We start from the raw sequence: 13,740 nt of genomic DNA, 5'->3' as shown, positions 1-13,740 counted from the left end.
TAATTTCTCTTTTTGGGTCTTGAGCTAAAAAGTTTGGAAACCAGTGGACTGGATGATCTAGTTCCTGCCTGCAGCGAGCTCTGTACAACAGGAACTGGTGGAGCTGATGCCTGCATGTTTTTTTTGGATGCAGTATGAGCCTTATTACATTATTGATTGCTGTTTGTTGATTCCTCTTGTTGGTTTTTCAGGAGCTGGAACAGGCAGAGAAAGTCAACATAAGCCTGGCGTTCTTCCTCTATGACCTGCTGTCTCTCATGGACCGGGGATTTGTCTACCAACTGGTCAGAAACTACTGCAACCAGGTACTGTACACCTGCACCTGTTACCTACAGTACTTTGTCCTCATAGTTGTTGCATGGGACTTAATTGCTAAAAGTTCATTTAAGATACCTAAACCATGTTAAAAGAGTAGCATCCCATACCTTACAGTTGCAGAGCTTCAGTGAAAAGATATGAATCCGTTATCTTCATTGGTTTTAATTAACTATGCAAAGTTTACAGCTCAGAGATACTTTGGTCTTTGGTCTCATGCTATATGGGGATAACAAAGGTTTTATACCGGGTACTCATGACCTGGCGATTGGCAAGTATTGGCACGATCTTTTGAAAATTTGCGCCAAAAATATGACATACATTACGACGTCGAAGAGATTTGCTGTAGAGAGGGATCAAAGGAGTGGGCCAAGGATAGAGCCCTGGGGGACCTTGGTCAATAGGGTTTAAGGCTTACAGATAAGCAACCCAATCCAACTGCCACCTCTTTCTGCTTAGGAAAAGATGATGGTACAGTATCTCTGATCAGTTTAAGATGTCTGAGGAAATGGAGAGTAAACGATTAGCTTGCTGTAATGATTTTGTTATGGAGATAGCGTTGATGAATGGGAGGGAGTTTGTCATAAAGCTCAATTTCAGACGATCAATACAACATTACAATGATTACGGTACAAGTGGATTAAGTGTACATATATTACCCAATCTCTACTCCATTGTTTTGATGCCAATACTCCAGACCAATGTGTAAAACATAATGTGTGAGAAAGGCACATTGTTTCACTGCTTAAGGGAGTGCCTGGGAATCATGAAGTTTTGGAATGATAATACTTGAAACAATTGAATTGCCGGGGAGGGGGGGGGGCAGTATGTCCGCAGCTGTGCATCCAAGGTCTGTTCCCTTTTACATTGGTTGGCACATTTTCATTTATAAAGCCATCATTGGGCAAATCCTGGCTATTTAAATTGCCTTTTTAATTGAAAAACAAGTTCATATAAAATCCGCTCCCAGAACCTGCCACTTTTTACCATCCCTTATCCGTCCACAAAATTTGGGAAGATTGCTTTTAGTTTTTACGCTCCATGATGGTCCTGGAATCAGCTCCAGAAAGACATTAAACTGGAGCACTTGGTCCCTTTAGGGTGATTTTAAAAGCTTATTTCAGACATTAAAAACTCAGGTCTGCAGCTGTTTTACTTGAGTTTGTATAAATGTGTAATTTGCTTTGTGTGTTATGTTGTAACCCCAGTTTGTTGCTCCCTTGGCCAGGGTCTCCGCTTTAAAAGAGATAACCATCTCAATGGGACTCACCTGGACAAATAAAGGATACATAAAATGAAACGGTCTTTCCGAGCTAAACGCATAATTGCACAAACCAGATGTCAGACAATGGTCCAGGGACTCATGTAATCGTCTTCCTTTTGAGAAATGGACTGACTTGCTATCAAAGAAGAATTTTCTACTAGATTTGAAAAATAATCTTTTGGGACCTGTATTAAATAGATAAGTGGTTTTTCAGCTTTTATGTGTAGGGAAAAATGACTATCTGTATGTTGTGTAATGAGGGAGGTAGAAGTGGGATGTGGGTTTAGATTACATGTGTTATATGATTTCTGTCTATAATACTTGTTGTTGAAACAAAAATGGCAATAAATATATTCGTAAAAAACAAGCAAAATAAAGAATTTCCCCCGACCCATATCGTTCCCAGATGTCTGCTAAGAGTGTCCCCATGCCGACACTGATCAGCATGCGTCTGGAGTTCCTGCGTATCCTGTGCAGCCATGAGCACTACCTCAACCTGAGCCTGTACTTCAGTAGCCCCGCCTCTGCCCCCGCCTCCCCAAATCCATCCATCTCCTCACAGGTCAGTTCACCTGTCACTCACCTCTTCAGCTGTTAGTGCTTTGTGTCCATATAGCTCATTGGGTCTTCATTGAAGACTCTTCAACAGGCGGTCCCGACCCTTAGGGGGACCTCAGAGTTACTGCAGGGGGGCCGCCATAACTTTGTGTGATGGGATGTTTTTTTTTACATTAACCACTTGAACCCTAGCATCCCTTTTTCTGAAGGGAACATTTGCCGAAAATAGCAGATCTACAAGCGCACAACGCCCTCGCACTGTGAGGCGTTGGGAGCTTGTAGATCGGCTATTTTTGGCAAAGAGGTTTGGTGTTGGGGGGGGGGGGGGGGGGGAAAGGCAAACCAAGTACAAGTGTTCTAAGTATTGAGGGTTTAAGTGGTTAACTGAAAATACACATTAGCATGAATCCAACACAACGCTACACATTTATAGTGTTGTCAAACAAGTCTATGAAGCTATCTATGAAAAAGTTTAATCTGGAACGCAATTTTATACAATATGTTGTGGGGGGGGGGGGGTCCCCTGCTTAATCTCTCTCTCAGCCAAGTTGTCCTTGGCCTGAAAAACGTTGTTCCAAAAATGGGAAAATTCTATAATGTTCATAAATAGATATTTCAAATTCTGTTTTGCCATTCTCTGTCCTTCCCTCTGTCTTTTCACACGCAGAGTTCCGGTTCTTGTAGTTACCAGGAGCAGCAGAGGATTCTGGGGCTTTTTGAGCTGTCACTGGAGTTCAAGCAGCAGCACTACCTCACAGGGCTACTGTTGACAGAGCTCAGCGCTGCACTGGACATGGAGTCTGAGGGGTACACACGCACAACAAACACACACACACACACACACACACACACACACACACACACACACACACACACACACACACACGCACACGCACGCACAACACACACACGCTTTCCTTCCTTTGGGATCGTTCTGAGGCGAGCAGAGGTGACACAGGTCATGTCAGATGGTTAGATGGCGGCTGGAGTACTGATAACTAGAGGCTGATCCCATATATCCTGCAACGGTGATCCCCCTACAACCAATAAAAAGACCTAATATTGCGATCCTGCCAGAAATTCATTATTCATTGGCGCGCTTGTACACACAAGTAAAACTTTGTGATCACACAAGTAAATTATTTATCAATGTTGCTTGCTCTGCATGGTTAAACAGAATCTACGATGGCACATTTCACAAAAGAAATCTATGCTTATGATAACAGTATTAATACACTGGTTAATGGTTTGCTGCTGTGTCATCATTAGTCAATTATTAATTATCTAACTACTACAAAACGTGTGTGTGTGTGTGTGTGTGTGTGTGTGTGTGTGTGCGCGCGCATGCACATGTACGTGCATACAGTATGTGCCCAGTGTAAAGCTACAGTGGAAGGCCATCAATGCCTCCAGGCTGCTGAACTGTCATTTTCATCCTCATTGTGTGTGTGTGTAGGGGTAAGGTTCAGAGGAGAGCCATCACTGCCACATACAGTCTGCTGTGTGCCCACGACCTGGACCACCGCTGTATTAAACCTGAGGTCAGGGCCAAGGTCGCCACCCTCTACCTCCCCCTGGTGGGCATTATCATCGATTCCATCAATAACCTGGATTTCACTGGTAAGGTGCACACACACACACACACACACACACACACACACACACACACACACACACACACACACACACACACACACACACACACACACACACACACACACACACACACACACACACACACACAAGCTCTTCTTCCTTCTTCAGCACACCTGAAGCACAAGGAGGTTGTTTCACGTCTGAAAAGTCCTGATTGGAGCACCTTTGTGGTTATTTTGCTTTCACTAACATGTTTGACCCTTTGCTTTTCTCCATAGTCTCTGAGGGTCGCGGTGGGAAAAACAAGACTGAAGACGACCTCGAAAACGTCCCCCCCATCAATCAGTCTGTTGCCATGGCAATTGCCGGGAACCCCTTCAACACCTTGGCAAGAAACGCTCTCGTTTCCATGGCCTCGATGGTAAGACGTTCTGATTATTTCTCATGGTTTAACGGTGATAGCGAATATCAGCGGCGTCATTTGCTTTTTAATCCATTAAGACCGGGAACGCAACACACGTGTGTCATTTTTAGATTTCTTTGGCTATTAAAAAAATAGCAGATACACAAGCTCATAGTGCGGCACTGAGTGCCGCACTATGAGCTTGCAGATCTGCTATTTAAAAAAAAAAACGTGATAATATGTGCAAATCTTTGAATATATACCTTTTTAAAGCGTACATTTGTAACTCAAATCTTTGCTTCTGGATGTCCCTGGAACAAAATATTTTACAAATGTTCGCAAATCCTCAAAGATTTGCACAAATATTCACGATTTTTCCAAAATAGCAGATCTACAAGCTCATAGCGCAGCACTCGGTGCCGCACTATGAGCTTGTATATCTGCTATTTTTGAATAGCCAAAGAAATCTTAAAATGACACACAGATGCGTTCCCGGTCTTAATGGGTTAAGTGTGCGTTACGCTTTTGGAAATTGAAAAGGTGCGTGAAACGAGTGTGCACATATTATATGTGTGTGTGTGTTGTGCCTCATAACAGGTGAGCTCCTAGGAGATAGATTGATTAGCTGTCAGAGCCACACACGCACTTCATCCATCGTGGAAAATCATACACACACACACACACACGCTCGCTCGCTCGCGCACACACATGTCCGGGAGAGATGGTTTATGGGCAGGCATTGGCATCGTAAGTGAACAGGGCCGTCTCGTCTGACACACACATCCATCAAATGAAGCCATAGCGACAACACGGGCACTAAAAACCTGAACACACACCGCTATTCTCTTACGGCCGCTCAGCTTTTCTTCCAACAGATGAATGTGTTCCCTTGTAATGTATGTTGTTACACAAAATCAGTTGGAGGGGGGCAGGGGGGGGGGGGGGATTTTCACACAGCAAGACATTGGCCCCGATTTCTGCCATGGGCACATAAAGGGTCTAGTAAGTGCTCTGTCTTTATTTGCCTAACTTGGTTTAGTTAGAAACTTATGTCTCCATATATGGTTTATCAGACATCCTACGGACTCAAACAATTAAACAAATGATCATTTTGATTACCTGTTCTGCAGGACGTCATCTTATCCTTTATTTAACCAGGTAAAAAGTCTCATAAAAATGTACCTGGCCATGGGAGTACTATGAACATGTTAACAAAAATATAACACAAATTATACAAACAGACCAATACAACTGTCACAAACTGCAATCAAGTACAGAACACAATATCCAGTTAATACGCGGTACAGGATCAAGGACAAAAATTCAGTTGTGATGCATAAACAATGCAACAGACTGACTTAAATCCCCCCCTCCCCCATAGTAATCAGCTCAGCTTACGACTTACGAGTCGGATTCTACTGGCCCCTCCACTGGAAAGAAAGTGGCTTCTGGAAAACCAGGTTATAGGTGGGACACCTGAAGCACAAGGAGGTTAATGGCTACATTCATCAAAGCTGCCACAGAGTGGAACAGCAGTAGCCTTCCGCCGTGGCGATTCATCATCGGCGAAGGAAGTCAAATTAATCAGATCCCACATCTACAGTAGATTTAACCCCTATTAACCCATTAAGACCCGAGGCCGATTCTACAAAAACGCCTTCAAAATCGGTCTTTCTCACACTTTCAAGATTTTTCAAAATTGTTCAAAAATAGCAGATGTACAAGCTCATGAGCTTGTGTATCTGCTATTTTCTAACAGCCAAAGCAAAAATCTAAAATGACAAGCTTTCCCGGTTGTAATGGGTTAAGAAGGGAGAGAGAGAAAGAGACATTCTTCACCGAAGGCCAAAGTGAAAGAGATCCGTCAGCCCGTCCTTGCTGTTTCTCGAAACTTTGACGATAAGCGTGGCTGATAGGTCGGGTACACACGCTCAGACACTTCGATAAAAGGAACGGAGGATGTATGTGCACGTCAAAGTCTCAGGACGCTTGTTTAAATTATCTTTGGCGTGCGCATGCAATGAAACACTATCCTATCACTTTGAATCTGTACTCTGCTCTCCTCCGCTGTTTTGGTTGATCAGTGGCCACCCTGCCTGCACATACGCTGTCCTGCACCAGCAGACATGTTAGTGAGACTGAGTACGTCATTTGTTTATGGTTACTTACATGTACAACATTATATATCTCATACTGGATGTCTCCCCTCCTTGTACATCGGCGATGACAGACTTCACTAGAGATATGTGTGCGTGTGAGAGAGTGTGCAATTAGTTTTCGTACTATATTTGATTGAACATTTGCATTCCTGTTCTTTTCATATTTCACTCCCCTCCTCTTCCCAGCAAGGTAAATCGGTGGCCACCCTTGCGGCAGACACCAGCCGCCACCTGTTGGTGTGTTTCTTGTGGGTGATGAAGAACGCCGAGAGGAGTCTGATCCAGCGCTGGACGGTAGATATGCCGCCCTCCCAGCTCAACAAGCTGCTGGAGCTCCTCACCATCTGCGTTTCCTGCTTCGACTACAGGGTCAGTTTTGCATATTTGTCATGTCGTCTTGTACACCAGGGCACGAGTTACAGCGCCCCGTTTGCATTGCAAAGCATCTCGTATTTGATCGCAGTGTAGTAAATGCTGTAGCGCGTAAATATGAGTCGGACGTTCAGGCAAAATGTACCCGACTGTGCTGTGCATTGTTTTGGGTTTGCTGCCACGTGTTGGCTTCTGGGTATGCACAAACACTGGGTGCAATTTGTTCTGCATTAAATACTGCTCATGCAGCCTCTAGTCTAGAACAAATTAATACATAAGTAATGAATGCCCTACTACACTTCGTAGTAGGCAGGACTATAATTTTTACAAGTCTGTGTGTGTGTTACACAAATAATTTTTGCATAATCGTTTCCATGTTGAAAGATTTTCACACATTTTCAAATATAAAAAAAAGCTGAAATAGCAGATCTACAAGCTTACAACGCATCACTTCGTGAGGCGTTGTAAGCTTGTAGATCTGCTATTTTTACATGTATAAAAAGTATTAAATATGTATATTTTTGATTACGAAGCCTAAAAGGCTTCATATGTTCCAATGTTCCAATGCCAAACACACACTTAAATAATGAATCGCAATTATTTGAGTGACAATTCATTTTCAACTTAAATTTGTAATCGTGACAACCCTATGTGTGTGTTATCGCAGGGTAAGCAGAGCGGTGACAAGGTGAGCACCCAGGCCTTACAGAAGTCCCAGCAGGCTAAGCTCCAGCTGGAGGAAGCCCTGCTGAGGGGAATGGGAGCCCGTGGAGAGATGATGAAACGGGTTGGAGGTACACAGACATCCCAGACACTTCCTCCATGTCCTCAGAAAACATACAACCACATGAACCATAGCATCCCTGTGTTGGGCTTGTCATAATAGGTGAACGTTTTCTTCGAAAACAGCCGATCTACAACATGACGCGTTGTGAGCTTGTAGATTGGCTATTTTCGCCCCCCCCCAACAGATTTGGTGTAGAGGGATATACTGTAGATTGCTGGGGGACCCCAGTCAACCTAAGTGTAATAGGGTTTAAGTTTGCTATACCACATTTCTCAAAAGATGGCACATACTGTACTTGCAATGCCAAAGCCCTGCAAGCTTTTAAAGATGTATTTGCTATCAACTGATTAGCTGTTAAGTGAGTGTCTGATTGCTTTGCCTTTGACCCTGGTAGGAATGGACAGGACCATGGGACAAAGGGAGAACCTACGCTGGAGGAAAGACCTGACCCAGTGGAGACAGACCAATGACAAGCAGGACAAGTATGTTTGTCCCTTCTGTTTTCTCTCTCCTCTTGCACAACAACTTTTTTCACCTTTTCCTTTATTTTCTCATTTGATCTTTCTTTTATTTCTACACGCTGTAACCCATTTCTGGAGTCGTACGTCATAGACGACTGATGTCATAGATCAGTGGTTCTCACATGATTTTTTTTTTGGGGGGGGGTTCCCCAGATGGCAGTGAAGTGATAATTTATTTATTGACTTTTAAGACCTTTTTAATACCTAAAAAACAATAGGGATGCTAGGTTTCAAGTGGTTAATGTAAAAACTAAAAATCATATCACACAAAGATTTGGTGGTCCCCCTGTAGTAACTCTGAGGACCCCCTAGGGGTCCCGGACCCCCTGTTGAAGACCCCTGCTCTGAAGTAACTGTAACGTGTACCTCTCCTCTCCCCTCCTCCCATCAGAGTAACTGTAACGTGTATCTCTCCTTTCTCCTCCTCCCTTCAGAACCAAGGCAGAGTTGGACCAGGAGGCTGTGATCAGTGGGAACCTGGCTACAGAGGCTAACCTCATAGTGTTGGACTTGCTGGAGACCATCGTCCAGGTCAGGACACTATGTTGCAGTCCTTACACACTGTCGACGTGCACAACGCCTCCTGTTCAGTCACTGCCTAGCTTTGTGTATATGGTTTACTTTTCTTTTTAATATGTATTCGTTTTTATTGTTTCTTTAAAAAAATATATGAGACATAACAGACAGATACATCAACAAGACAACAATAAGACCAACAAACACCAGAATATGGTTTACTTTGTTGATTTGACCCTCTCAAATGTAAGAATTGAAAACATGCGGCATCACGTGAATGGTACAACGTAGCTGTGCATGGTGTGCTCACATTTGTATTGTTTGAATGCATTTCAGAATAACCATTAGAGTTGCTGTGCAATCAGAACAAAATCCTTTGAACAGCGAATATTCAAATGGAAGGAACAGAACAAAAGCTGCCTTTCTTTTCTGCATAAATTGTTGCAGAAGGCCATGGGAAATACTATGTGCTCTGATCTCAGAGCGCTCTGGTTTCAACATCATTAGGCTGATTTATACATTGCTGAGCTGTGTGCCGCTGTCACTGCGACACATTGTAAGCTTGTAGATCTTTTCTTTTATATGTAAAAAAATAAACCAAAAAACATTTGCCCATAATGACATGCCCAAAATAGGGAGGCCAGGTTGAAAGTGGTGAATGTGCTGATGGGAGTTTACCGCTAGCCTGTTGTGAACTTGTGATTTGTTGACTGAGCTGTCCGTCTCCTGTCTCCAGGCCGTGCCATTGGCTGACTGTAAGGACAGCGTGGTGGGCGGGGTCTTGAGGGTGTTGCTCCACTGCCTCACCTGCAACCAGAGCACCACGTTCCTCTGTCACACCTTCAGCACACTGCGAGCACTGGTGGTCAAGGTACAGCTGTGTGTGTGTGTGTGTGTGTGTGTGTGTGTGTGTGTGTGTGTCAGTGTGCGTTTGTATGTAGCAGAGTGGCTCAGACTCTGCCTGAAGGGGTGATTCCCCTTTTGGCTAGTGGATAATCTGTTTCGCTTTTAGTGTTCCATCCCAAAAAAATATATATATTGAAAGATTTGCACACATTTTCATGATTTTTCAAAAATAGCAGATGCCACGCTACAAGCTTGTAGATCTGCTATTTTTGAATAGCCAAAGAAATCTTAAAATGACACGGATGCTTTCCCGGTCTTAATGGATTAATCTGTGTGCGTACGTACGTGTTTGTGTTTGTGTGTGTGTGTGTGTGTGTGTGTAGTTTGGGGACCTGTTGTTCGAGGAGGAGGCGGAGCAGTGTGCAGACCTCTGTCAGAAGGTTCTCCAGTACTGCAGCAGCCATGTGGACGAGAACCGGAGCCAGGCCTGTGCCACTCTCTACCTCATCATGAGATACAGCTACAGCAATGCCAGCGTGAGCACACACACATTTTAATCTCTTTATTTGAGTCCACAATTATAAAATACATTATAAGGGCCCACATATTTTTCAGTTGCTTCTGATGTCCTATACAGTATATACATCCGAAATAACATGTATCTCAGTGCATGAGTCCAAACAAGTTCCTAATGTACAGGATCTAAATGACTTATTAAATGACTTATTCACAGTCAACATGGGTCAACACACACACACACACACACACACACACACACACACACACACACACACACACACACACACACACACACACACACACACACACACACACACACAGTGGTGGAAAAAGTACTCAGATCTAGTAACTAAAGTTCTCTAATAATTGTAGTGGAGTAAAAGTACAATATTTGCCTCATGAGATGTAGTGGAGTAGAAGTAAAAATACTGAAAAATGGAAATACTCCAGTAAAGTAAAAATACCAAAACATTTAGTAAATGTACTTAGTTACTTTACACAACACACACACACACACACACACACACACACACACACACACACACTAGAGATGCGCGGATGGGCTTTTCCATCACCCTAATCCGCGTGTACACGTTCATTATCCAGCCGTCATCCAACCGCATTAATTATATTATCCTATTCATAGATCCGCACCAACCGCAGCGCAGGGATGCACATGGGATTCTATATGGATACGTGCTTGTACAAACAATGTCACTCACTGCCGTTGCCGTCACCGATGTAGTGACTGTATACATTATCCATGGTAACAGCAAGCCCTCCGTCTCCCGTCACTTTCTCACATCGCAACCTTTCATGAGACGCATCCAGTCGTCGGCAGGGTTAAGAACTTCACTAAATCCGCCGTTTCTCTCTCACATAGCTGCCTTTAGTCCACTGTGTTGTTGTTTGGAACGTGGAAGGACCCCTTGCCGGCAAAATGTCAGTCATTTGCTTCCTTCTCTGTCAGATCAATCTTTATCTAATCTCTAAAGCTGCATAGAGAGAAATGAGGAGCAGCATCTCAACACCTCAATGTCAGATTATATTTCATTTAAGGTCACTTAAGAGCACAGGGGTTGCTTCTGATGCACGCACGCATGCACACACAGACACAAACGCACGCGCGCACACAGGGGCACACACACACACACGCAGAGGGTGGGTGTTTCAAACATCCTCTTATTCCATGGTTTCCATTTTTCCTCTCCCGCCCGGCTTTAATGTCTTTTCCATGTCTATTTTGAGCGCAGTGGAGAACATTTCAGCTACAGGATGTGTCACTGAGCAGTGAGCATGGAGATATGTCACTGTCGAGCCCCCCATTCTCCTCCCTTCTTCAACTAATGACAGCTAGAACTCAGGGTGTGTGTGTGTGTGTGTGTGTGTGTGTGTGTGTGTGTGTGTGTGTGTGTGTGTGTGTGTGTGTGTGTGTGTGTGTGTGTGTGTGTGTGTGTGTGTGTGTGTGTGTGTGTGTGTGTGTGTGTGTGTGTGTGTGTGTGTGTGTGTGTGTGTGTGTGTGTGTGTGTGTGTGCGTGCGCGCGTGCGCGCGTGCCTGCACATATTAGCTTTGAGTTTGTGTGCACATTTCTCTGCAACTGAAAGAAAGTAAGTGTGCTTGCTTGTAAAAGCGTTTGTGCAAGCAAATGCGACTCAAGGCCACAGAGATGGAGGCAGAGAGAGCGTTTCGGAGGAAAGAAAATCACAACAATGTTTTTAGTCAGAGGTATGAAGTGGAGAGGAAGGAGTACAAAAGAACAAAGTAGAAAAAGAAGAAAGGGAGGGAGGGAGGGAACGCAGACGAGGAGATGGTACGTGTGTGTCGTTCACTGTGGTAGACTGTTTTGTAGCTGCTGCAGCACTTGATGTTTCCTGTGTTTAGCATGTGTACACTAGACCAGTGTTTCCCAAACACTGGGTCCGGACCCATTTGTGGGTCGCACTTAGACACATTTTGGTTGTGAGTAAATATCCCTTTTTTCGTTTCCTACATATGTTTATAATTATTTTAAAAGATGCTCACATTTTTCAAAATAATGTATTAAATAAATACACAAATCAAAGAAATGCCATAAATTAGAAACCAAATTACTTTTGAGAAGTAATAAAAATAGCAGATCTACAAGCTCACAACGTGTTGGTAGATTTCGCTATTTTCACTAGTTTGGGTCCCAGGGAAACATCAAACTTCTCTTTTGGGTCTCGAGCTAAACAGTTTAGAACCACTGCACTAGACACTTGCACACACACACACACACACACACACACACACACACACACACACACACATGCACACAAACAAACGCCTTTAATTTAAGGTGATTTACTTCTGCCCCTCTGCGTCCCCCTGCCTGTTTGTTTACATACTGACTGATCTGAATTAGCATAGCAGCTACATGACTCATCCTTATAGATTAGAACCTCCTCTCTACCTCTACCTATGTGTGTTTTCATCCCTCCATCTTCCATTTTCTCACTGTCTGTCTGTCTGTCTGTCTCTCTCTCTCCTGTCGTTTCTATTAGATTGTGGTAATATAAAAAGAAAAGCTTTTCCCAGAAATGGATCAAATCAATAAAATCATCGTTCTGTGGTTAAAGTGGAGTTAGGGAGGGCTTGGAAGGGGAGGTTGAGGGAATTAAAGGGATAAAAGCAGCAGAAAGGGGGCGAGAGAGAGAGAAAGAGAGAGAGGAGACGGAGAGACAGATGGGGGGATGTGTTGACTTAGGCCATCATTTAGGCTGCTTGTGAAACACACACACACACACACACACACACACACACACACACACACACACACACACTCATATAGACACAGAGTTAGGGGGGGCAGTGATGGGCGTATAGGCTCTGGCTCCATGCTCAGTTGAACAGAATGGGGCCGTAGAGATGATCCATGGGTGATTATGTCTGTGCTAATGGGAGATCATTTCCCGCTTAGCTGGCCCTGCACTGGAGATAGATGGGGCTACACACACATCTACACACACACACACACACACACACACACACACACACACACACACACAGAGACAGACGGATCGGCATATATACTGTACACACACGCTCTGAGATGGATGGAAAATGGTGTTTGTCGGCCCTGTTATCTGGGACACCACTGTGTGTGAGGAATGGAGAGACATGGGGAGGCAGCATGGGGGGACAGGGGGACAAATGAACACGGGGTAATGAATGAATGAATGAATGAGAGAAAGAAATCTTCCAGGGCTGGTCTTACTTAGTTTCACAGAGAGGGTACTTCTTGCCACTTCCATTACCAGCAATATCAGCTCGCTTAAATGAAACCCCATCTCCTTTCCTAACCATTTAAGCCCTGTATACTTCATCGTACGACGAATAGCAAAAATAGCCGTTCCATAAGCACCATGCCACGATTGCTATTTTTGTTTCACTATTCTTGACAATTCTCGTCTATAATGACATGCCCAAAATATGGACACAGGGATGAAAGTGCTTAAGTAAATCTTCCCAAATTGGAACATTTTCCCCAAAAAACATTATTATGAAGCCTACCTTATGAAATCACCTAAAACAAAATGTGCTACAGATGAACTCAGATCTACTTGAGCCTCGTCTCTCTCTCATTTTCTCTTTTTAACATCAGTGAGCCTATTGACACATACTGTAAAACCAGAGTGAACCAGTGGTTTTATGTGTTGTTGACATTTGTGGGAAGTCCACTGTGTGTGTGCGTGCGTGTGCGTATGTATGCCCGGATGTACTCCCAAAGCACATTTATTTTAATTATTTTTTAAATGATAATAAAAAAGGAACGGTTTTGGACATACAAGGTTTCCACCCGACAGCAACGATATACAGTATATAATAGAATGGAGATCCACTGCATATTTGGCCTAATAGCTAC

General features: G+C 43.7%; 1 protein-coding gene across 4 annotated transcripts in view; it reads left to right on the top strand.

Annotated features, from left to right (window-relative positions):
• The window catches only part of dock8 (dedicator of cytokinesis 8), a 78,565-nt gene that overhangs the window by 49,471 nt on the left and 15,354 nt on the right, over nucleotides 1-13,740 (top strand). For all 4 annotated transcript variants that reach the window (XM_084056007.1, XM_084056006.1, XM_084056008.1 and 1 more), the window contains 11 exons: nucleotides 192-305; nucleotides 1,986-2,141; nucleotides 2,805-2,944; nucleotides 3,594-3,757; nucleotides 4,012-4,154; nucleotides 6,482-6,664; nucleotides 7,335-7,461; nucleotides 7,849-7,936; nucleotides 8,410-8,506; nucleotides 9,228-9,362; nucleotides 9,721-9,873. In XM_084056007.1, the coding sequence (XP_083912133.1) occupies nucleotides 192-305; nucleotides 1,986-2,141; nucleotides 2,805-2,944; nucleotides 3,594-3,757; nucleotides 4,012-4,154; nucleotides 6,482-6,664; nucleotides 7,335-7,461; nucleotides 7,849-7,936; nucleotides 8,410-8,506; nucleotides 9,228-9,362; nucleotides 9,721-9,873 (1,500 nt within the window). The remainder of the gene's footprint in view (nucleotides 1-191; nucleotides 306-1,985; nucleotides 2,142-2,804; nucleotides 2,945-3,593; nucleotides 3,758-4,011; nucleotides 4,155-6,481; nucleotides 6,665-7,334; nucleotides 7,462-7,848; nucleotides 7,937-8,409; nucleotides 8,507-9,227; nucleotides 9,363-9,720; nucleotides 9,874-13,740) is intronic.

The sequence above is a fragment of the Gymnoscopelus microlampas genome (assembly GCF_963454915.1).
Source record: "Gymnoscopelus microlampas genome assembly, chromosome: 4".
NCBI lineage: Eukaryota > Metazoa > Chordata > Actinopteri > Myctophiformes > Myctophidae > Gymnoscopelus > Gymnoscopelus microlampas.
Note: the sequence above shows the minus strand (reverse complement) of the source record. Positions and strands in the feature narration are given on the sequence as shown.